Source organism: Lepidochelys olivacea, assembly GCF_965140295.1.
Source record: "Lepidochelys olivacea isolate rLepOli2 genome assembly, chromosome: 26".
NCBI lineage: Eukaryota > Metazoa > Chordata > Testudines > Cheloniidae > Lepidochelys > Lepidochelys olivacea.
The window spans coordinates 11555874-11581499 of record NC_140436.1 but is presented as its reverse complement, the minus strand read 5'-3'; the positions used below and the strand labels follow the sequence as shown (position 1 = coordinate 11581499).

The 25626-nt window shown below is 38.4% G+C and overlaps 1 protein-coding gene across 4 annotated transcripts; it reads right to left on the bottom strand.

Annotated features, from left to right (window-relative positions):
- Positions 1-1327: 1327 nt before the first annotated feature.
- On the bottom strand, positions 1328-25247 carry TIA1 (TIA1 cytotoxic granule associated RNA binding protein). Of its 4 annotated transcripts, XM_084615244.1 has the most exons (13): positions 25050-25245; positions 16453-16549; positions 15887-15985; positions 15314-15368; positions 15108-15140; positions 13753-13840; positions 9725-9800; positions 8515-8623; positions 7535-7630; positions 7354-7438; positions 6568-6691; positions 5853-5995; positions 1328-4538 (listed from the first exon to the last, which is right to left on the bottom strand). In XM_084615244.1, exons 1-13 carry the CDS (start codon positions 25073-25075, stop codon positions 4415-4417), a joined length of 1155 nt encoding a protein of 384 aa, XP_084471370.1. In that variant the 5' UTR covers positions 25076-25245; the 3' UTR covers positions 1328-4414. The 4 variants fall into 4 exon arrangements, with proteins under 4 accessions (XP_084471370.1, XP_084471371.1, XP_084471372.1 ...); XM_084615245.1 differs by lacking the exon at positions 15108-15140; XM_084615246.1 differs by lacking the exons at positions 13753-13840; positions 15108-15140; positions 15314-15368; ... (1 more) ...; positions 16453-16549; positions 25050-25245 and adding an exon at positions 10281-10330.
- Positions 25248-25626: the final 379 nt, after the last annotated feature.

Genomic DNA, 25626 nt, shown 5'->3' with positions numbered 1-25626 from the left:
GTTTTTTCCTGTATAACTCTCCAATGCATCACTGTCTTCCTCTGGTCCACAGATATATTGTTATAGGAAGTCATTCACAAAAATTCCCGTGGATAAATGAAGCAACAATTATCCAGCTACACACTTACCTTGCAGGGAGCGGCAAAGCTACTGCACATGTAGAACTGGAACGAGAGCTAAGTTATATTAAGTCGGTAACAGAACATGGCCCTGAGATTTACAAAGGACCAGGGCATGATCAAGAGCCTTTAAGTTCTTATGCTGTTAGAAAAGTTTCAGGTTGAAAAAATTCCTACTTCTAATTCCCCCCAATTACCAAATATTAAAACAGTGTGCCACTGATATATCCCTTTTAGCCAGTGGTGCTGATGAGCTATTTTACTTGCTAGATCCTAGCAGAGAGTCTAGTCTGGTGACAGTCAAACACAGGCCAAATTCTTATTGTCAATGGGAATTATGCCTGCAAAAGGAATGCCGTATCAGCCTCCTCGTATGTGACAAGTTAGTGGTCATCAGTAGTTGCCTGGGCATGGTCGGGACTAAGCATTGTTAGCCAATACCACCTACATGAACAAGGGGATTTAACGTTTTGTGAATACAGAAGCGGAGACCATTAACTGCTTTAAAGTAAATTCTATTACAGATTTTCTACATTGAAATTAGTAAGTAGTGCTCATAAGCTGATTTTAAGTAACTTGGAGAGGAAGGTAAGTGACAGACTGGTTATTTGATTACTTCTGACTCTAAAAAACACCTTGGGGCACTAGAAATACTTAAACTAGTTTATCCACGACCTCTACCCTGGACACATGCACAAACCATTAATTCATTAACAATCCAACTAAAAGCTAACAAATTGTGAAAGTGACATCAAGCTCACACCTTTGGTATGGTACTCCTACCGTACTGAGTAGCATGCTTTACTAATATCACTGCATAAATAAAATATTTTGTTTGAAGAGTAGAATTCCATCCAGTAGGATGCACTACATTACTAAACTGCTGTATATAGCTATTGGTGAGTCATGTAATAAGAGGACTGGGCAGGCATGCTAGAGCCAAAGGGAACACAAATATGAAATCAAGAAAATTATATGTATTAGCACAGAACCAGGGCTACACCTTTAAGCACAAACAAATTCAGAGCCAGTATGATCACTGAGGAAACAGGAAAACAACTCACTGCCAGTACATACAGCCCTACTGCATTCTGGCATAAGGCTTAAAATAAAAGGAAGCATCCTCTTAGTGCCTGCTTTCCCCCTGAAGTACTGGAACCTCCACTGTGACAAGCAAAATAAAAAAAAAACTGATAAGGTTGGGAATATGCAAGTTCACACAGTTTTATTAACATCCTTAACAGCTTTAAAAAAAAAGTCACCAGTCGTGGAGTTAAGAGTCTTATACCCCTAACCACAAACATCAAAATACATTCATTCAAGTGTAATTTAATGTTTCATACATATCTGAAGTGGGCTGCTAATGCAAAAACCATTCCAGGCTGCTACCTTGGAATTAAGCCATTTATCCTTTTCTGTTGTGTGTTTGGGATTCTGCAACGCATATCTTACATATCAAGGCAACTGTGTCATTTCTGTAAACACCAAAGCCTGGCAGAAGTGCAAATACTCAGAACAAAAAATAAAGGGAGGAAGAAAGGAGAGCACTGGTAGGGCAGAGGAATGTGTTCAAATGATTGTCACCTCAATATTGCTTTACGTGTTTTGTGGAGTGGGTGGGGGGGGACAAACGGGATACAACACTAATACAAATATCACTTACGGCCCTCTCTGGCTCCCAATGCAAAACTCATGAGAGTACGACAAGTTATTTCACTTAGTAGGTTTGTTCTAAACATTGGTTGATAACAAATAGCATGGCGTAACTTCCACGATGTACATTTAGCAAGCTTTTTATAGAGCTGTTTACACCAAGGCCATTGCAAGGAAAAACACAGTGCATTGGAAGAATTCAAGATGCGTCTCATTCTGAGAATACACTTCACAACTCTAGGCCTCAGAGAAATAAAGAGGTATCTTCTCCATTTACAGATCAGATTTTCCCTATTGCATGTGACCTCTCATTGGTTCATTTAAAAAAAAAAAAAAAAAGGTGTCCCCTTGTCTCTTGGAGTCTATAATTCAAGAGGTATTTCAGTCCTCAGCAATCAGCACAGGAAGCCCTCCCCCACTCTGCTTTTAATTAAACCAAGCAGTAATGTGTACATTTTAATGACAGGAATCACAGTACATTTTTTAAATTTAGACAGATGCTGTTCATGCAGTCAAAATAAAAGAGGTAAAAATACACATTATTCATATATTGGTTTTAAAATCTGTATTCAAATACAGCATTGAGTGAAACTCCAGAGCCTACTCACAGATATGGATGTTCTTTGGGCAAAATATGATACAGCATAGCTGGTCAAGCAGAAAGTAAAAATGTATGTTTGCATAATTAAAGTCAGAATAGAGCCCTAACCTAGAGTAATCCATAGAAGTGAAAAAGATAACTGATATACTTTGTGAAACATTTCACTTTTAAGCTGTTTTTTTGTTTTCTGTTGTTGTTGTGAGTCCTATTTGCAAGAGTTACAAGGGGGAAAACATTTCCAAGTACAAAAGTTGGTTTGTATTCACCTATCTTTAAAGCCAAGTTTTAAAAACAGCTGCATAGAATAGTTCTCCAGAGAGTCACACACACTCAGGTCCTCCACACCTTACAGAACGTTGGCTATGAGATACAGGCCAACACAATCTCCTAAGAGATTTGCCCTATACCCGCCTTCCCCTCCCCCAACCCTCCCATTTTCTAATAAAAATGTTCAAAATTTTAAACAGTCCAATATTACATCCCTAACTGGGGGGGAGGGAAGCCTGACCTCATTCCTGTCCCACTCCCCCCTATCCTCCATTATTACTTCATATAAGACCCTGAAATATATTGTCACATAATTGTCAATATAGCAGAAGTTTAATCCCTTGATACTCTGAGTTGCCCAACGGCAACTAATTGGGGAAAAAAAGGAATATGGGAACTCCAGAAGCCAAAGCTTAATAGGGATAATAAATAACATTACACAATGAAGAAGTTTTTGCTCTTTGAAGGCTGGTCAAGGAGGTAGGATAGAAAGTTTTTTGGCCTTTGAACATTTAAAAATGCTTTGCCCAGCTGGTCCTTCAGGCTAAACTGGAGCATTCCACATACCCCCCGCCTGATGCTTACACATACAATGCTACAGTTTTCACAGCTCTAATTGTACATGTTAAAATCAAGTCAACTTACTCTATTTGAGTAAAATTTACTATCAGTAAACAGCAAGACTGATTTGTTTTCTACATACAACTTTGTGTCTTTTACAGTTTCTTAAAAACAAGAGCGGATGACTTTGTATTCAAAAGACTACCAAAGTGTATATTTGATATTCACATGCAAGACCCAAAAAAACCCTTAAAAACGTTACGCATAAATCATGTGAAAGGACTCTGCAGCCTACCTTTAAATAAGGAAACATACAAAGTTTGCTAACTTTTGTGCAAAATATTAGTTTGCTAAAATATTTTACATGATAATGGATATGTGTAAATATAGATTGACAGAAAAAAGCTGGTTCTTAGGAATTTGTCACATTGTGGTATTTGTAACAGGATTTTATATTCCCTAGTACACATCAAAGTTTATCACTGAAGATAAAAATCCTATAGAACAAATCCAACAGGGATTTCTGTAGGCACCTTCTCATGTAGAACACAATGTGACTTCAGTTAGATCCATCTGAGAGTTGTGCACACAATTTTATGCTGAGCATCACATTTTCCTCATGTCATAAGGCAAAGACAACTGTTTGAAAAATGTCTAGATACAAAATGATGTAAAATAATTTATATTTGAAAACCCTGGTATAAACAAAAGTGGAGAGATGGACACTTTATACAATAGGCTATTTTTAAAACAAATTTGTGCACAGGCTGAAGATTGTAAAGAACCTTCAGAATTCACACAGTTTTGGCTTTTTTGTACAACTGTTTACAATACATTTTAAATCATTAGGAATGCAAACTAAAACTGCACACTACTTCAGAAGAAAAAAAGTTTGACTTTGTGCAATTTTCTGCCCCAATTTAACAGTGGCAGTAATCCCTGCATTTGTTGTGTTTCAAACAAGGATCTTAAGAAACACACATCAAAAGGAGGAAAAGAAGGCAAAAGTTGGCAGACATCCAGCATCTAGTTTTTCCTGTTTTTTTTTTTAAACAATGTGGATGACAAATAGTTTCATGATTAAAATGATTTCTTTAAATAAATACACTGTATCTGACATTTGCGCTGACTTGATAAATCTAAGTAAACAAAGGCTTTACAGCACTCCTTGTTGCCTCAAGTCACTGGTGTTAGGTTCCAGAGTCCTTTTCTCTCACTGAGTTTCAAAACCTGCCATGCGATATCCAGTTTGATTAGTTAACACACTTCCATTCTGCCCCTGAGGTGGCGGAACTCCATAATTTGCACCCATCCATGCGGCAGAAGACTGTGTCTGACTGTTGTGGAAGGAGGGGGAAAGAGAGGTGATTACAGAAAATGTATAGTTCCAAGAGACTGAATTTACATAAAGAGATTGGAGAAGATAAGAACTGCCACACTGCAGTGAAAGCTAATTAGATACTTTCCAAGTTTTGGCCAACAGAATCTTAACCAGTAAATAGAAAAATTCCTAAATGTAACCCCAGCTCTGCGCACTGATGTTATGGCTTTGGGCAAGTCATTTAGGACCTTACTTTAAGGCATGCCAAGCACTATTGAAGTCAACTGGAACTATAGATGCTCAGCACTTCTGAAAAAAATTCAGGCCAATTACAGATGGGAAAACAAACAAGTTCAGTGGAGAGAAAATCCCTCACAACACTTGTCAGTTAGATTGGTGTTACTTAAATGTTTATAAAGTGTAGCTATGAGTATAAGCAAAAGAGGAAAACTGTTGACAACAAAGGGCAGTAAATGTAAAAACAAAGAATTCAAGCACGAATTCTGCTCCTGTATGTAGCTGAATTTTAAAGAGGGCCAGATTGTTTTATAAACAACACCTGTAGTTATATTAAGAGGAGGATGCTATACCTCCTTGTCTGGGCTGGCATGGGAACAGAGGGGAGGAAAGTGTAGAGCTCAAGTGGCTTGTTGCCACCAGACCCCTCAGAAGGGGTAGTTCAGTGGATTTCAGTCAGTATAGTAGATTTGAGTTTTACTACTGGTTAACAGATCCAGCATTTAAACCCTGAAGTATTCTGCGTAAGAAACCAATTTTCAGATACATACTTAATATAGTATCCATCATCCCAAAACATGAGTGCATACGCACAGACCTCACTTCACCCACAACTGGGAAGTAATGGCAGCTGTTTGAAATAACTAAATACTGATCTAAATTTAAAATTCAAAGGAATTGTAAGTTATCATAGTGTAATTACCAGAGTCAGAATTTGGCTAGGACAAAGGAACAAAATGTGCCTATATTTACACAAAGTTCAAGATGACCATTAGTAAAGAGAGAGTACTAGTTTGACCAGGACACTACATTTTAGAGTAGGTGATGTATACAGCAGTTCCGGCATTTTTCCCAAGGGTAGTAGTCCCTTACACCCTGAAAATATTTCAAGTATGGTAATTATTCTGCCAACCTAAAATTCCTCTTGTACTTTCAGATAGATATGGGACCTGATCTTTTTACACCAGTTTACAATGGTATAAAACTTCCTTGGACTTCAATGAATCCCAATTCAACTGATGATTTCCCCCAATGCAGCATTATTCTTGGCAATTTATTTATAGCGCACAGATCAGTTAGCCTGCATACTCACTTAAATCCCTGCTGATTCCATGCCTGTCCATACATTCCATATGCAGGGACTTGCCAACCATTAGGCATGTACTGACCAATTTGCTGTGCATTTCCATACCACTGGCCCCACTGGCCATAAGCCTGTGGATATCCAATTTGATTCTGCAAAGAAAGTTGAAATATTGAATACACTACACAGTCACCTATTGATGGAGAAACTCCTATCTATCAAGCTAGTCTTTCATCAAGAACTTAAAAGGTCTTATATTCTAATACCTCATTTTGAAGGTTATTATAGAATTTATCTGGGCAACTCCCTCTAACGCTATATATATGAAAAATCACCCCACCTCCTGCACACACACATTTTGCTGATTATTCTCTGGAGTACAGCAGTCTAATATTACAGATAACTCTTCCAGAAAGCACTGCAGGAAAGAGCAAAGTTGAGATTTAGTCAGAAACTTAAAGCTCTTCCCACTCTTTCTTTATCATTGACCAAAGCAGGTTTCCTCAAGTTCCAAAGAGTTTAATTTTGATCAAGTATCTTAAAAGGCAGATATCAGGGACCCAAGAATTAATTTGGGAGGTCACATGAGCCACGTGACCCTGAAATCCACAACCCACCACCCTGAAACGAATATGTATTTCCGTGCTAGAAATCTGTTAAGAATCTCATTAATAAGATCACACTAATCACCATCTTACAAGGCAGTGTAAATCTGTTCTCTGACCTGCTGGATTGGATTGATCATATCTGGTGTTTCTTTGCCCCAGTAGCATTTCACAACGTGCCCTTCTAGAGCCGTTCCATTGACAGAAACAATTGCACGTGCTGCGCTTTCATGAGAATTGAAGCTGTTAAGGTACAAAAGGAACATCAATATAAACCCACCCTCCATACACCTACGGACAAGACACTTGAAAGGAGACTGTCAGCCTAAAAGTGTGCTTGCACTTTAAGAAGTTTTAAGAGTTTCCAAGTTTGATTACAAAAAAACCCAAAACAATGAAAATAATCGTTTGCAGGAGAAACTAGTCTTTGCAAGGGAACTCCAATACTGCCGCATTTATTTGTACAGAAGATTCAGAAAGCAAAACTGACCCATCTAGTTTCACTGTCTCACCCTGAGTGAGGGGCAAAAAGTAAGTAGCACACAGGTTAGGTAAAATCTGAAATTGTGTTAAGCTGCATTGTTTGATTATCTACAGCGCTGTCAGTGAAAATAAAGAAAGTGCATTTAAAAACAGGATTCTGAATCTGCAAGAATCATATCCAATACGTACAGCTATGAAATGATAAAAAGAAAAGTAGTACATCGTTGTTAACTCAGATCAACATTACCACACAAACAAGATGAGACTATAGTTGAAACTGTAGACACTGAAGGATAGTCTAAGTCTGTCTAGGCTAGTTTCCCACTAGAAACATTCTGAGGCCATCTGACACCAGTGCTTAACATTTTTGCAAGGGAAAGGTAAAAGTCACATTTTTAAAAGTGAGCAAAAATGTAACCTACCGTATAAAAGAGTACCCTTTGTCTGGGAAGACTCGAATTTCCATTATCTGCCCAAATGGAGAAAAGGTCTGGCGCATTAGCTGTTCTGCAGTGTAGAAAAGGTAGACAATCAAAATTAAGAAGTACTTCTGATTTTTAAATCGTTTTATGAGGAAACCCCAAAATTTAGAAGATGCCATACCTGTTAGTCCTGAAGTAACACCACCACAATATACAGTGCAGTTGCTTGGGCTGGACTGATTTACAACATCATCGTAAGACAGCTGTTTGGTGTTTGCTGTAAAAAAGTTTTTTTTTTGTTTTTTTTTTGAAGTTTTTCATTTAAGCAAATGATTTACTTTCCTCCTGTCTTCAGAAGTCTACAAAGAGCAAGGATCCTAAGGCTTTTTTGGGTGATGCCTAAAAGCATACCAATACATTTTCTCCTGTAAATCTTTAATTTTACCATTAGTCTTAGCTTACAAAATATACAGCTATAACATCCTCCCAAGTGCTAGTTTAGGAAGTGAGAGAGATGTAAAGCAAAGAATTGCAAGCATTAAAAGGGACATGAAAAGTCAGTGAGGTTTCCCAACTGAGTCATTTTTGCAAAATAAAGAAACAAAAGTGCACGCCAAAAGGAAAGCTACATTCAAAATACACGATGATCTCAAATAGGAGACATGTAAATCCCAAATGATGAATGGTATGGATTACTGATGCATAAAATATTTAAAGGAATGTCATTTAAATTAAGCCCAAAATTCAGGTTTATAAATCTAATTTTAAATACACTTAATGGAAATACTTCCTTCCATCAGTTTAAGTCTAAACACACTCCTCCCCCACCCTGTATCTTCACCACAAAAGATGCAACGCTGGCAGTGCATGAAAACAAGTTAAATCAAAAACACTACTTTCATTGTCCAAGGTGACTGAAATGCAAGATTGAATAAGTGCTGAAAAGTAACTGAAGGGTTTTTAAATACTAATATTGTTAAAATGTAAGGAAATGTGTAAAGTTATAATTTAACATATTTCTTCAAGCAAAATCTTTACTTCTGAATTCTACAGGGCATTGAATTTTTTCATGATAGAAGCGCTAATACTTAGAACTAATACGAGGTTTTATTTGTTCCTTATTTGGGTGGGGGCAAGGTGGACAAAAAGCTAAAAACCTACATTCATATGTACTCTTTGGAGCTGGAGGTTTTCGTGTTGCCCAGTTAGTTCTGATTTGTCTTCCACCAAGCCACTGTCCACCCATCTGCTGAATAGCATTTTCTGCATCCTGTCCATAGGGGAAAAACATTTTTCAAATTCTTTTTGAGCAACACCATATTAAAAGCGAATCATTGTAAGTCTGTCAGACTCAGATATTGCCAACTTATAACAAATATTGAAATAAAATCCGTGCTTCAAAAAGATGTTTAAAAGACAGGATTCAGGCAGTTATTTTAGGCCAAACTGAACGTATCCCATGAAGAGTTATGCACTCTTGTATAGCATGTTCGTTCAGTTGCTCCACTAAGCTGAAAGGCTGTAGGAACATTCCTTCAGCTGAGTCTCTAGCTCTCCCTCATCTGCACTTAGAATAAATCTCTCAGACCTAATATTTTAACCTGGTCTGGCCTAACACCAAGAAAAGTATGTGGGGTTTTTTTTTTCAAAACTCCCCCAATCTCCCATTGTCAAAATATACGGAGACCACATAATGGCTTGCCCTACTTATTCTTCCCTCCAAAGTGTATTATTTCCGAGTGACTGAGTGTGAGAGAGAGAGAGATTTGGAGCCATAACAAGTTATTAGTACCCTGCCCATAAAGAAGCTGTAAGTAGGAATGTTTGATTATTCTACGTTTAGTACTAAACTGGTTAACTCCATTTTCCTCACTTTATGTTGAATACCCTCCACTTCAGGCCAATAATAAGACTATAAAAACTGACTAATGATGTAATACAAATCCTATAAAGGTAACTCCAAATAGAAGTTGCTCTAGAGATTAGTGCACCAGACCTTTAAGCACTAAAACACTGCCATTCTGTCAGAGCCAAATAACTCAGTCCAAAGTAATTTGTATTTAATGTAAGAAGAAAAGAGTAAAATTTTCAGGTACAAGTATCAGCCTCAGTGAGTATTCTAGTTTTCATCTCTGTACATAAATACTTTGCACTTACATAGGGATAATGCTTGGAAAGTGCTAAGTACTTTATAAACATGAATGAAGCCTTATGATATCACATGAAAGATGGGGATAATACTACTTACCTATTTACAGGTCGGGGCACTGATACAGTACCAGATATAAAAGGGACCAAAAACGTTCATGTTTTACATAGCTGTTCTCTTTAAAGCAACTACCAAGATTTTACAACTCATACCATCACTTACCCATTTATTGAAGAAGGAAACAAAGCCATATCCTTTGGATTTCCCTGTTGCCATATCTTTAACCACTCGTGCATCTCTAAAAAGCAGAAGCAATAGCCAATTTAGCATTTTTTAAAAAAAACTTGATAAAATGAAAGTGAGTCACACACAGAGCTCATTTTCATGTTTCACCTTTATTAAAGTGAACTGTTTAATGCACCAGCAACATATTCAAAACAAATTCCTCCTTTTCTAAACAGAAACATTACTAGTGTTTTGTCATGTAGTAGCAAAATTAAACTTAATTTTGTAAACATGCAAATCAATAGTTTCTCTAACAAACACATATTTTACAATAGTTGGTTCCCAGTTCAAAATGCTTTTACATATTGTTAAGACACTAAGCATGGTCAAAGCAGCTATTCAAATGACTCACTTAAGCCACACACCTGACTAACATTAGCTGAATGGCTCTCTTTAACCATGCAATTTATAGCTTGCTAATTGCCAACACATTCTACCTACTCATTAAAAATATAAAATAGAAAAAATGAAAAATAGGAATTAAAAGGCATACGTCGCCTGTTAACTGAATTCTTTAAGTTTCTCAGGTCAATTCGTTACCCCCTTTTTGGACTGTGGGCAGCTGTAAATTTTGAAAAATTGACATTTTCAGAAATGGTTGCATTATCGAAGGAAATAAAACACTAAAGACATTTACGTTTTAAACTATATACTATTATAAAGAATTTAAAACTGCATTCGCAAACAGCAATCATACAGGATTGATTGGAAACTACAAGATATAAAGGCAAAATTTATAAAAGTAAGTAAGAAAACTACAACGTTTGTCCACTGTGAACTGTAGCTTGTAGTTAGCCATGGCAATTCTGTCCATTCTTCAGAGACACTCTGCAAAATAACCAGAGGCCTATTATTTGAGATTGAGTAAAAAAAAAAAAAGGAGAGACCCGGCTACGATAGCTAAACCCCATTTGTGGAAAGTTTGATTTTATTAAATGGTGTTTCTCAGGCAAGTCGTGTACAGTTAGCCAAATATCAAGTACACACACACCCCTATCCTGCCCTCCCCAACCCCACAAAAACACAGGCACTTTTGAAAAAAACAAGACAAATAAAACCAGTCAGCAAGTCATGCAGTGTAAAGTAAAGTCTTTATAAAATACGGTTTAGATCAGCTAGATGCACAATATTCAGTACTCCAAGGTTGGCAGAAAAATCACAATGAGAGTTCTATGATGCCAGTTTTAAAACCTTGTAATAATTGCATTCTGTATTAAAACCTAGTTCTTCTACATATATGGCTATAGAGGATATGTAGATCACTGAAAGACTCAAATTAAGACCACTTCCATACACTACAGAATGAAATGTACCTTAGCCCTTCATGAAAAAGTGTTAAACTGCTTGCAATTTTCTGTGTTAAGAAAGTTTGAATAAGTTACAAATTGCCTGAGAACAGTCATTTATGTAATCTTAGATCAATTTGCTCTGCACAGCCTAAAAAGGAAATAAAAAACTATGCTATACTTACCCTCAACTGAAAACTTTGAAAATAAGACTTGAACAAGTGAAAACATGCACACACCAAACAAAGGGAGACCACAATAAAGATGTATGTATTTACATTAGAGATTACGTTGTACAAAGCTACCAAAAATTCTTAAGTGCTAATCATGTGTTGGTTCAACTTTGATTATTTCACAGAAAACCAGGGGAAAAAAAATCTCGATCACATTTCCAGGAAATAGTCAATAACTAAGAAGAGTTAAATATACAAAAAAATATTTTTTGTATCATTTTACAAATATGAAGCATTCTTCACACATTTAATTGAGTAACTGTGTGAAATCAAAGTCCCACTATTACTATTAACCCTTACTTCTTTAGGACAACAGTTTATAACAAAGAGGGCTCTTAAATCCTTTTTTTTTTTTTTTTGCACGAAGAGTCAGCTTGAGCCAAGGTGACCTAAAAGGTTTTTCAGATAGTTTCCCCTACAATTACGTACTGAATACCCCAAAGAGAAAGGATAAGAGGGTCACTCACACAAGTTATTTGAAACCTGACTTTAAAAAAAACCCAAACCTTTCAGCCCTGCAAAGTCTGGATAATCAGCTCTCTCACTGCAGAGTAAATCACCACTACCAAAATCTCTCTTGGAACAAAGCAAATGATATAGAGGAACCCAGTAATCCTGTCGTTTTTCAGACATGTGGTACACAGGTTTAAGAGTTATTTTATACTATTACAAACGCCCCTCAGAGGAACTGATAAATTAAGGAAGCACGTTTAAAATAGCCTATGTTTGGGACTAACCCCCCCTTTACACTCTGAGTATCGGGAGAGAAACTACAGAGTAAGGCAAGGCCTACACTTAAAACACTAGAGTGGCACAGCTGTTCTAGCACCACTGTCATACCTCAGGGTAGAACTAACCAGTGACAGCAGGGATTTTCTTGTTGCTGCAGATAACCCACCTCTCCATTAGGCAGTACGCTAGGCTGTCTACACTGAGGGTTAGGTTGGTTTAACTACATTTTTCAGAGGTATGGATTTTTCACACCCTTGAGAGATGTAGTTATGCCAACATAACTTTTCAGTGTAGACCAGCACTAAGCCAGCTCTCAAAAAAGCCTTGTGCAGTTGACTGCTAGAGCAGTATTTTGGGGTGGAAAGAGGACTGCAGCTCTGAAAGAAGATCTGCCTAAAAGTATCTCTCCTACATTTCAGTGTACCACTTCCTCCTTCCCAGACTCTAATCCTTCTGGACGAGGACAGATAAGACCTACTTTAGAAGCCATGTGTCATTCAGGAGAGCAGATGTTCAGCTATGTGAAGCACTGAACCTCCTCCGCAAGTAAGTATACCTGCTACCTCTACAGAGAGAGACAGTGATTAAAATAAAATAATCTAAAATATAAATTAGTGTTCTCTAAAATGAGACTCTCCTGCAGATCAAGTTTGAAAACCCTACCATAACAAGAAATGAAACTAGGATTTAAGTCCAATACATTGGACTTCATAAGAAAAACTTGTTTCAAATAAAAGCATCACTACACAACACTTCAAAGCACTCTTATCTTGGTTACCCCACCATCAAGGAGCAGCAATCCAAGTACAAGTAGTTAGTTACAAGTAAATGAATTGTTTAAAATTGGAGGAAGGAACAAAAAAGCTGCTCTTAGCCCTGCTACAAAGCATGTATTTTTCTATGCTTTTCAAACTATAAGCACTACAGCTGTATGTTAATACAGCAAATAGCAATGAGTAGGCAGATAAAGAGCTGTGATCACTACTATTGATCAGTTAAGTCTTTACACATATTGTTCTACTTGTTAACCCATCTCCCCACCTTACTGTAGCTCACTTGTTTCTCCCATCCACCTGTTAAATCCTGTCTTTCACACTCAGATCTTTGGGCCAGGGACTCTTATTTACTATGTTTGTATAGTGACTAGCACAATGAGGCCCAAACTGGTTGTGGCCTTTAGAAGCTACCACAAGACAAGTGTTGCACAATCACCAAACTGATTATTAAATTAGAAGTATAAACTATTTTATTTAACAGAACTTTCATATTAAATACCTAGACTATCATCAAAAAGCCAAAATCTGACTGAACCTGAATATGCACATGGAATTTGATTCATATTAAACTATTTTTTAAAGAATGATTACATGTATGATTACATTTAGTGGCAAAAGAAATACAAGACCCAAGTCAGAGAAACTACCCACTATGTCACCCTCCAAGTTACATGAGGATTTCTACAGTATAAAAACAAAGCTAGATGTACAGTGAATTTTTCTAAAAAAATAGAAAAGAAAAACTGACTGCTGGTGGGTAATTTTATTATGTATCCCTACTTACTCAAGTAGAAGAACTCTGAATTCTCTTTATGAACACAAAAAAGTGTGTGTTGCAGTCATTTCAGCAACTTGACTGGACTTTTACTTACTGTAAACACAAGCTTGCCTCCAGTAAAAGGTAACGTTTAATTTATTTGCCCTAAGAAATCACTTACGATATTCTTCCAAATGGTGCAAAAGCTGCTTTTATATCTTCAGTTGTAATTTCTGGACTGAGGTCTCCAACAAAGACATGGAAATGGTCTTATTGGGAAAAAGAGAAAAAATAATTTACAAGTTTGAAGAATGTTCCTGGAAACACAAGTAGTATAGCAACTTTATATTGCATTAACTTCCATATATCTGAGAGCTACATGGGAAACTAAAATCCTTTACCTATCAAAGGTAACATTTGTCACTGCTTCAGATATAGCCATCACTTGATGACAGTACAACAAAAGCAATAATTTTAAGGATAATGTTGTGATGTACAGTATTTAACTCAAATTTTGTATTTTTGTAGTTATGTTCATAACCAGTCACTATTTTACCATAGAAAGATTGCAACTGTTTACTTAAAAGCTAAAGCTTACTTTGAAATCTAAATGTTAAAATTCAACACATTTACAGATAGTTCATTAACTATCCAAAACTTTACCAACTAAAGCATTTAGTGGTTTTGTGAGCAATGTAGAATAAAATTTGCTTTAAAAGTAGGATGGATATTGAACCTAGCTACAAAATATTTGGTGTAAACCATATTTTGTGAAGAACAAAGAAATACCTTGCATTGCAATAGTTTGATGTTAAAGAATTTGACAGTTTTCTCAAAAGTCAAACAGTTTTGGTTGCCCAGCCATTACATCATGTGAATCCATGTGTATTCAATATAAGTGAATCCATGTGCAAGTGAACTAAGACTGAAGGCAACAGATGAAAAGAGTAATCCTTCACTTTATGTCAGAGCCATTAAAAAGAGCACTGGAGAGAAATAAAGATCCCACATCTCAGGATTTTTTCCACTTTGATTACACAATTTTTCATAAAGCATATTTTAATAGTTAACACTATACAAACTAAATTGTATTAGAGCAGGTGTGAAACTTACAAATCCATTACAATACTAGTTTGGTTAAACCGCAAATTCTTAAAAGCAGTTTAAGGCTGGCCAAGTACAGAAGCAACACACTGGGTTGCCACGAAGGGGGAATTTCAGAAGCAATTTAAGTACTCCAAATGAGTTTGTATGGAGCAGCACAGACAACAGCCTTGAAGGCAGCTGATTATCTTGCTCTCATAGTGGGTGAAATTCTAGAATAGCAGTCATGACTAATGGGGTCAAAGGACTATAAGAAGCAGCACCAGAATGAAAGAGTGGACAACAGACCACATTCTGATGCAATGGGGAAAGGAGAGGGAAATCTTGCCACAAACGAAAGAACAAAACAGAACAAAAACCCCCAAAATAGCTTCAGCTGGTTAGTGAATACCCTCGAGAGATTTCATTTTATGTTTAAGAAGATACAATTACCTTGTGAACGCAGTGTGCTGACAACGGTACTACCTGATGACAAAGATTAGATTTGTTCTTAAGTTTATTAACACAAACACATTTAATATCATCTTAGGATAATGATCAAAACATTACTGCAAACATTTGTATGGTGCTTATTGCTTACATTTAAAAACTACTTGTGCAAATAAAAAAATTACTCAGAAGCATAAAGGGGCACTTACTGCTGGTATCTTTCTTCTGGCTGCTGGGGGTTGTTGCCCAGTTCACTTTGACCTCCTACAAATAATATTTGCTAAAGTTATATCCAAGTAAATTGGAACCATATTCCGATTTTATTAGCAATTAATTTCTATACTGCAGGTGAAGAAGGTACACAAGTTTGCAGTGAAAGACATTAGTGGCTGAAGTTTCTTGGTTAAATGTTCTATTTTCAGCTACATTAAGCCATTTTACAATGAAGATAACTAACCTATCTTGCTTTATTGCTCTGCTAGTCTCTCTCACCTTCAAGATCAATGGAATTAAAATATTTATTACAATCATTTTGACTTCTTCCCTGCCCCACTTCTGTGCCCAACCCTCCTATGAACTGTCACTATCCAGTTTCTACCACCACAATCAAAGCTCAAATGAAGTTAAAAGTTCTTCACTTTACAAGATAAAAAAACAGGAGAAAGTGTTTACCTTTTGTGGCTCAGTTCTGCTTGGGGTTTTGTTTATTTTCAAGATGTTTCATCCACATCATTGTATATATTATTTCCACTGCAACTCACCCTTTAGACATGACAGCTTACCTTACCCATTATCTTCCGTCCATTCATAGCAGCTAATGCTGCAGCCGCGTGACGATGCTCATAAAACTCCACAAAACAGTATGGATCATTTCCAGCTGTCTGTTAAAAAAAGCACATCTTATTAAACATTATCACCCCCTCAAATTTTACCCAAAGTGTAGCTGGTGCCCAGTTATATTTATGTCTGAAAGTCTTAGCAATTTAGAGAAAGCTTACTGAAACAGCTTTAAGCCAGTCACAATATTAACAACGTATTAGAAAAATATTTTAAAACTATGCTATGGTAGGCATCTTGGTTTGCATGTTTTGTGCCTCCGCACGCCCTTATGATATAACAAAAAACTAGCAACCAACGTTTGAGTCCAATTACATCAAATGCTCTATTCCTTTTACAAAGTCATACCCATCACTAAAGTTATACTGAAGTTTGCTTCAACAAGTTAAGCTCCTCAGCATCCTTCTTTAAATTTCTTCATTGTACTCATGAAAAGTTAAATGTTTGGGAATTTCTCTAAACTGACATGCTACAAGGAGTGAGAAAAGTTATCCAAGTAAAAGGCCCTTACATCCATGATCATTTTGCAGTTTTTGCATGGTCCAATCTGGCTGAACAGCTGGAGGATTAGTGCCTCAGTCACATCTCTTGACAGGTTCCCTACATATCTGTAAGATTAAAAAAGTTTATTTACACGTTCCTTTTATTTTCTCCAGTCAGCATTATTAAAAACGAAAACAGGAACTTCTTGCTGAGCCAAGCATAAGCCCTTAATTTAGCAAAATATTTTACTACGAGTTAGCAAATTCAACAGTTGTTCTGAAAGCATTTTTAACATATTTACATGCAAACTACATTCTAACGTCAGATTATGAAGATACTCCAATATTAAGACGTTCAGATACTACACTGATGAGTACAGTATAAAAACCTAAATAGCATAGATTACATTTTCCCATTCAAACCTAATCCTTGCAAGAAATGTTGGATTGATAGCTTTGGAGACTGTTGTCATCTGCTGATTAATGAAAAATTAGGCCCAGATGTTGCAAGGAACTCCATATGCATATACTTGTGCCTGAGAACATCTCCACTGACTTCAGTGGAGCTCCATGTGAACACAGGACTCTCCAAATGAGAAGCTCCTTGCAGGATTGGGCTGCCTCACCAACGTGCTTCAGCTCTGGCATGGATGAAAGCTACAGCCATCTCCACACGTATTATCTGCATTATGGTAGTGTCTAGTCCTCAACTGAGCCCCATTATGCCAGGTATTGTACAGACATACAGCAAAAATATAGCAGTCCCTGCCCTATAGAGCTAACCACTATAAATAAATAAAACAAAGGGTTGGAGAAATGGAGCATTATCCCCATTTACAGATATGAGAAACACAAAAAGCTGTATCCACACTGTGGAGATAACCCCATAGCATGCAGACAGCCTATGCTGACAGCAGGGATTTTTCCCATCTGTGTAAGACCACCTTCTCCCTGAAGGAACTTAACTAAGTCTACAGAAGCATTCTTCCATCAACATAGCTGCATCTACACATGGGGCATTGGGGGGAGAGGTAGGCATAGCTATGTCATTGAGGACCACTCCCAAATGGCCTAGCTATGTCAACCTAACTTGTAAGAGAAGACCAAACCAAAGACTAATGCCCCAATTCAAAAAGGAACTTAAACAGGTGCAGTCCCAGGGTTTGTGAAGTAGGCTGTAGCTCACAAAAGCTTATGCTCAAATAAATTGGTTAGTCTCCAAGGTGCCACGAGTACTCCTTTTCTTTTTGCGAATACAGACTAAGACGGCTGTTACTCTGAAACCTGTTACTATTCTATGATACTTCTAAAGGCCACAAATTTCTATCATCTGGATAATAATGGAAGACAAATTAGAACTTAAAATCATTTCAAATTCATCAAATAAAATCAACCTGCTTTTAATACATACTCAAATTCCATTAGCAGAACCGAAAATGGTTACTAATGTAACAGTTTAACAAGTTTCTCTATCAAGTATTTAATAGAGTATCAGAAAAACATAGGACAGGAAGGTACCTCGAGAGGTCTGCTAGTCCACTCCCCTGCACCCAAGGGAGGACTAAGTATTATCTAGACCAGGGGATCGCAACAATTTTTTTGGTGGCCTTGCTAGCTAGTAAGTCTACTGCTATGAAAAGTGATATCTGTATGTTTGTTATATCATTTTTCACAGTAGCAGACTTGCTAGCTAGCTAGGAGGCGGTGAAAAGTGATATTAACAAACATACAAATATAACTGTTCACAGCACATTTACAAAATCCCAGCAAACTGGGGGACAAATTAAGCCCTGGATGGTGAGGTGACTAGTGAGGCAGCGGAGGCCAGGGTGATGGATGGGGGCTGGAGGAGGCATTGGGGGCCAGCGGGTCCGGGCTGAAGCCCTGCAGCCAGGGACCAGAGCCCACCGCCCCATGGCTGGAGCCTGCCACCCCAGGGCTGAAGCCAGAAGCCCGAGCTCCACAGGCCCCAGGAAGGTGGGGAACTCACACAGGCTGCCTGCTCCTCCAGAGTTTCTTGCTCCAGAGTAGGGGCAGGAATCAACCTTTTCTGGTGGCCCCGGGACAGGGGCCGCTGCTTTCCTCTATCCCCCCTAGCCACCGACCAGGAGCCTGTGGCCGCAAGAAAAGTCCCTGGTGGCCGCAGGCAGCCATTGTGGCTGCATTTGAGAAACACTGATCTAGACTATCCCTGACAGGTGTTTGTCTAACCTGCTCTTAAAATTCTCCAATGATGGAGACTCCACAACCTTCCCAGACAATTCATCATGCTTAACTACCTTGACAGTAGGGGAGTTATTCCTAATGTCCAACCTAAACCACCCTTGCTGCAATTTAAGCCCATTTTGTCCTATTCTCAGAGGCTAAAGAGAACAACTTTTCTCCCTCCTCCTTGTAACAACCTCTTATGTACTTTAAAACTGTTCGATTCCCCCTCAGTCTTCACTCTCCAGACTAAACAAACCCAATTTTTTCAATCTTCCCTCATAGGTCATGTTTTCTCGACCTTCAATCATTTTTGTTGCTCTTCTCCGGACTCTCTCCAATTTGTCCACATCTTTCCTGGAATGTGGAGCCCAGAAATGGATACTACAATCCAGCTGAGGCCTAATCACTGCGGTGTAGTTCAACATAGAGCATAAGATCCATCATTCTGAACCAACAGCATGTGAACAAACTTTATGAAACACAAAGTATTTGCTTTTCTAGACAGAGGGAATAGATGCAGTATTGTGTTTTAGAACCTGACTTTGGTTTACATTTGAACAAAAGATGGAGATGAGCAGTCTACAGCACATGCTAGTTAAACAAGCCAACTAAACCTATCAGTTGATTTTTGTACATACGTGTTTAATAAGGTAATTTTGTATGCTAATTGTTCATTTACTTCAGTCTTCCTTGGGTCTTAAACAACTCCATTTGACATCATAATCAAGATGATTATGCAAAACAATCAAAAATGATAAGATTTGTTAACTCCTTTTTGACAGGAGTCCTGATTTCCATAAAATTTGCTTCACAGCAGCTAGTGTCAACATATTAACACTAAAAAACTTGGGACTCCATCTTAGTTCTGTGTTTGAGAGGGCCAGTTTAAAACGTTCTTTATAATATTCAACTGTGTCAGTACCAAGTTTCTTTAGAATCGTGCCTTTATAGCATTTTTGCAACCTCAAGAGTTAAAAAGATTCCTATGACAGCACCTTCCCACAAACTATAAGTTAACGTGGCAAACCTTAGTGTCAGAAAATGGTGCCAGGCACAAAATACACTAAATAAAACACAGGCAGGCAATACAAACAGCAAATTTCCTGCTCAGTCTGGGTTTTTATACCAACAACCCCCAGCACTGCATCCGAGCACCACAATATGCAGGTTGTGTTCTATTAATGATCTGATGATAAAATGTAAGTTAAGGACAAAGTGACAGCCTCCTATTAAACTTCCTGCACTTATAGCAAGCTCAAGATGGATTTGTAGCTTTAATTTCTTCATTAGGAATCCTGTATTAGAGCTACTTAAGGTAAGGGTTTGTTGTTGTTTTTTTACATTTTTCTAGATAAAAGGGCTTAAATAATTTATAAACCACAACAGAATAGGAGCTCAGTATATGAGACGTAGAAGGCAGACACTTTGTCCACTCAGCTACCATGCCTTTAATTAACTTCTACTGGAATTTAATGCGTTTTGGCCATCTGCAAGCATGAATAAAAAAGTAATACATTAAGAAAAATGGCAACCTTAAAGTATGACCCAGGGACTGTATTTTAAAAAGCTACACACCTGGAAAATTTCATCAGGATCAGATTGTAATGTGTGTGCTGATGTTTTGACTAAAGCAAGGATTTCTCTGCATCTTAGTGATAAAGATTTATCTTATAAATAGTGCAGCTATTATAATGTTTAAAGTGATATTAGGTGGAGTAATTTAAATAAAAGTTTTGGTAGAAGAGTCCAGATGTTCAGTAATCAGTTGAGTAACAGCCCCACCCCACATCAAATGTAGTCCTGCACCAATAATAGCTAGTGACTTATATAGCATTGCATTTAAATTATTACTGTACATTAAATTCAGTTGTTTGAGAACTTATAGCCTTGCACTGCTTTCAAGGTTAGCTTTATTAACAGCATAAAAGTCATAATGTTTCCTAAAAACTGAATATCTACAAATTGAACACTCAGTGAATAATGTTTCCTTTTCACCTGCATAATTACATAGCAATCTAAGAAGTTTCTAGGATGTTGGATTTAGTTGTATAATCTCTTGGCAGCCATACAAAACTTTATATCAGCTGGAGCTGCAAAAATATGTTCCTGCAGGATCAATATCTGTAACATGAATGAATGGTGCTACAAGTTTTCTGACATCTTAGTGTCAGTGACGTCTAATATCAAAACTCAGTTCTTCGTGCATGTGTGTCTAGAATATCCAGTTCTTCATGCATATATGTCTAGAATTCTGTATACATATGCAGAATGTCTTAATGGACATGCAAGAGGCATAACATCAGAAAAGCAAACAATGACTCGCTAAATGGTAGTGATGGTTAATGAAGAAAGCCAAAATGGAAGCTGTAAAACATGCAAGTAGTCTCAGAAACGTGAAGTAGAAGAATGGGTTAAAGATATCAAATTTCCACTTCCCTTACTTTTCAATATAGCTTAACTCCAATAGTTGCGTACCTCTGCTACCTAGTCTCAATGGCTAATAACTTTGCAGATGCTTTGCACTTACTGGCTAAAGAAAGGCATGCAAAGTTCTGAGCTGGTATCAAACATTCCTAAAATATTAAAAGCTTTGGTCAAAGAGTTAACAAGAAGCAAAAGGCTGAAAGAGTTCATAAATGTAGTGTTCATAAAATGGACCAGCTACTATCATATTACTTGGGAAACTATGCTTAAAAATTATGCATGCATAGTAAATCTAAAAACAGATTTGTTAGAGAAATATTTCATATGCATTTGAAATAAAAAATTCCCAAATTCTATTTTCAAAAAAACTGGCACTATGCCAAGCTAATCAATATAAGACATACTAGAATGGGTGGTTTTCCATAGCTGCTGCTTCAGTAGACCAACAGAGAAAAACTACGCTATTCTAAAGTGGACTGATTTTTTTTTTCATAATTTATTACTGAAGTCAAATATGCTAAATGAATTCTCTAACATGTTAACAGGGTGGTTTAGTTTAAGATTTGGGGGAGCAGCAAAGGTGTAATCATAAAAAATGTAGCTCTGAAGACAGACAGTATTGCTTGGTGACAATAAACTACCATCCTACTAACTGTTCAGCAGTTGTCAGTAGTGCCAAGTTTAAAAAAAACTAACTTACTGCTAGTGTTACATTTGTACGCACGTCAAATTCACAACAAGACACAAAATGGTAGTACTTTAAAGTATGTGAGGTGTATTACTGGGGGATGTGATGGCTTTATAGAAATAAATTAACAATACCTTATGTGGAGTGATTGCTGGCAAAATAAGTTGCTAGATTGCATTTACATTGAATACCCCTCACAAATACACTAGAGAAGTCATAATTTATTGGGCATCAAGTTAAGTACTGAATAACTAGTGAAATTTAAAATGGAACTTAACTGTGCTATGTGCCTGCAAACTGAAAGCAGCATCTCTGGTTTGAAGAGGACACTATGCTTTCCTGCAGTGGTTCTCACCAATGCTGTCCACCCAAGACCCATCTCCCATTGAGCAAAATGAGAAGGACACAGTGGTTGTGACATCGCTTCACCCTGACTGAGAAACCCTACTTTATTGGCATTGCACATGTATACTGGAGTGTAGATTAGGCTCACCTGCTACATTATAACTCTTCATTGTGTTAATCTAAATATTAACAGAAATTACCCATTGATATTTCTATACTCCACTATCATTTCTACAGGCTTTTTTCACAGGGAGACAAAGCTACAGTAAAGCTACTGTGGAGAGGCAATGACAGATTAAATACATTAAGGGTCCAGTCCTGCACTCCTAAGTGTAACACAACTGAAGTCAGAAATAAGCATGTACATGCAACAATTGCAGAAGTAGGCACTAATATTAATGATTCTTCCGAGCTAGACTGGCTAACCGTTCCAGCAGAGGAGGGAAAGTCTCTCCAGATATGGGAATATTATGGTTTTTCATACCCTCCTAACTATACTCTTCATTAATTAACTGGTACTTATTTCCTCAGTGTAGGCTTCAGCTGCTTCTGTGACGTTCTGCAAGTGACCCTAAAACTTGAATGCTCAAACATTTATTTAAACAAAATCAGCCTTTACATACCTTACTATGTAAACATAAATAGGCTACTCAGGGATTGAGTTACTTAAACAATATAGGTTTCAGAGTAACAGCCGTGTTAGTCTGTATTCGCAAAAAGAAAAGGAGGACTTGTGGCACCTTAGAGACTAACCAATTTATTAGAGCATAAGCTTTCGTGAGCTACAGCTCACTTCCTCAGATGCATATCATGGAAACTGCAGCAGGCTTTATATACAATATAGCTATCAAGCCAGCTCAGCGGCGCTTCGAAGTATCAAGGCTTTAACAACCTCATATCAAAACATTAGAATTACATGAATATCTTTATAAAGAAAAGGCTGTTTAAAAACAACCTATGTTCTCCAAAAAGAGCTACTAGAAACAACTATTCTAAGAAAACCAGAAAGATAAAGTTTAGAAATTGACAAACACTCAAAGACATGAGTGTTCAATCACACTGTCTTGCTGCAGTTGGATAGAACACTAATTTAATCCTTCTATGAAGATTTTAGGATTTTTGTGTTCAGTTTTACTAACGCTATCAGCTATTCCAAATAAACTCCAGACTCATATGTTGGAAAGTGTCCTTATAGTCAATATCTTGAGCATGTGAATATTGCAGACTGAAATTTAAATTAATGGCACAATATTCCAGATGATCTAACTGTAACTCCCCTGAAACTGACTCAAAAAATTATTATTCTCAGAATATTGCTCAACAGCTATTTTTTGCAGGTCAGAAACACATTCAGGCTTTTGCAATAAGCTGCATGTATTGAGTGCAGATAATTCATTCTTTAAAGCAGAAGCAGTACACTTGAAGTAACTGGTGAGACCATTAATCAAGACTCCATATGAAAAAAATCAGAGCGGAAAAATAAGAACAATAGGAAGTTAAAACCTGAGTATGGGGCTGAGAATGTTCTGAAAACAGATAGATCACATGTTTCAAGCAGTTGAAATGGATAAACTGAAAAGATAATGGGACCTTAGTATTTTTTAATAGCATGTTTACTTTATCACTTAGGAAAACAAACTAGAAAAGTTAGCGCAGGTCACAAGAGTCCCGTTTTCCTGAGCAGCAAGTCAGCCAAGACATTTATCATGCCCATGGGACATGTGCAAAGCATCATTCAAGGGCAAATGCAGGAACTTTACCCTCACTTTTGGAAAGATCCCCTCCTTCTGATTCCCCTTCACAACTCCTACCTAAACATCAATACACCTAAAGGTAAGACATTATAGATGGTGGCAGCAGCCTAGCTGGGAAAACAAGTTAATAGAACAGCAAAGCTAGAGATCAGTGAAATCATGAAGTCTAAGCATTAAAAATCACTCCAGATAAAAATCTGTCAGGAAGAGAAAGGGGGGAAGAAATGTAGACAAGAGTTATACCTCCAGCTCTCCCATGTATTCAAATGGAGCCAGTTGTGTGAACTGTTGATTGCTTTGAAAAAGCTACCAGATTTTCAAAGCAGTGTGTTAACGACGCCCACATTACAAGGAAAATTCCTCATAATTTACAACCACCGCCCCCGTCTCAGTTTATTTTAACAGTACATTGCCCTAGTATGGCAAATACCTCTGAATTTATGCAGATTTACCCCTCCTGTACATTTCCTGAACAGCTTTAGGGTCAGTCTTCATGAAATGGAATCTACTGCGAAGTTGGGTGGTGGTTGTAGTCGTTTTAAACTGTACAGGCATTTGATTCCTGTTTTGGGGGTTTCGCTCAATTAGAAGTCAGGATTATTTTGAATCCATTTAAAAGGTCAGGCTTCGCGTTTGCAAATTGGGTTAATACAACTGTGCAGATACAAGCAGACACAGATTAAGTCGTATGCTCGGGAAAAGGTACACACACAATCCACACACACACACACACACAAAAGCCTTTCAGAGAGAGAACGAGAAAGAAAGAACGAACAGAGGGAAAAATAAAGAGGACAGAAAAACCTGGACTGGGAAGGAACAAAGCCTTAAAAACAGGAAGGGGAAAAAATTGGGGGGGAAAAAAAAAATCAGATAATCAATGGAGCGAGGGCACTGGGCGGTTTGGGTCAATTCCTCAACCCCTACCTCCCCCGGCCCCCAAGCTCCCTCTGAGGGAGTGGGGAATGAGGGACCCACTTAGCCTAGGAAAAAACACCCATCAGCCCCCCTCCCCCCCCAGCCCTTCCCCCCTCCCCGAGCTGCCCGAGGCGGCGGAGATGGAGCTGCCCTCGCCCGCGACCGGTGGCGCCGGGGGTCATATATAAGCCCCTGCCCAGCTCCCCCGGCCCGGCGTGAGGAGGGGGGCCCGGCCCGGCCCCTCCCCGCGCAGCCGAACAATAGGCGCGATCGCCCCCTCCCCACTCACAGGGTCTTGGGCATTTCGTCCTCCATGGCTCCACCGCTGCCCCTCCCACCGGGGTCTCCTGCCGCGCCGCCGCGGCCCAGTCAGCGCCTGGGGAGCCCGAGCGCCGCCGGCCCCGCGAAGCCCACAAGGCGGACAATAAGCCCCGATGCGCCTCTCAAAATGGCGGCGGCGGCGGGGGAAGGGGTCCGGCGCGGCCGGCTCAGGGGGGGGAGAGCAACAGCGCATGCGCAGCGGGGTAGCCCGCCGGCCGGCAACAAACGCAGGCGCATTACTAACCTCTGAGGCCCGTTCCCTCCGCCGGCCCGGGCATTGCACGCCGCATGCGCGCTACGCCATACGTGAGCCCTCTCCTTCCGCCGGTTTCTTTTCTCTCCGCCTTCCCTCAGCGCACGCGCACTACCGGCCGGTGGCGGTTCCTTCTTTTCCAGTCGCCTAAATGTTACCGCAGTCTCCGGCGGTGCGCTGCTATGGTTGACTCCTCTGCTGCTATAATGAAGCAGGGGGGTGGGATGTAAAAAAAAAAAAGTTCCCTGCGCCGCCCGGGAATCGAACCCGGGTCGCAAGAATGGGAATCTTG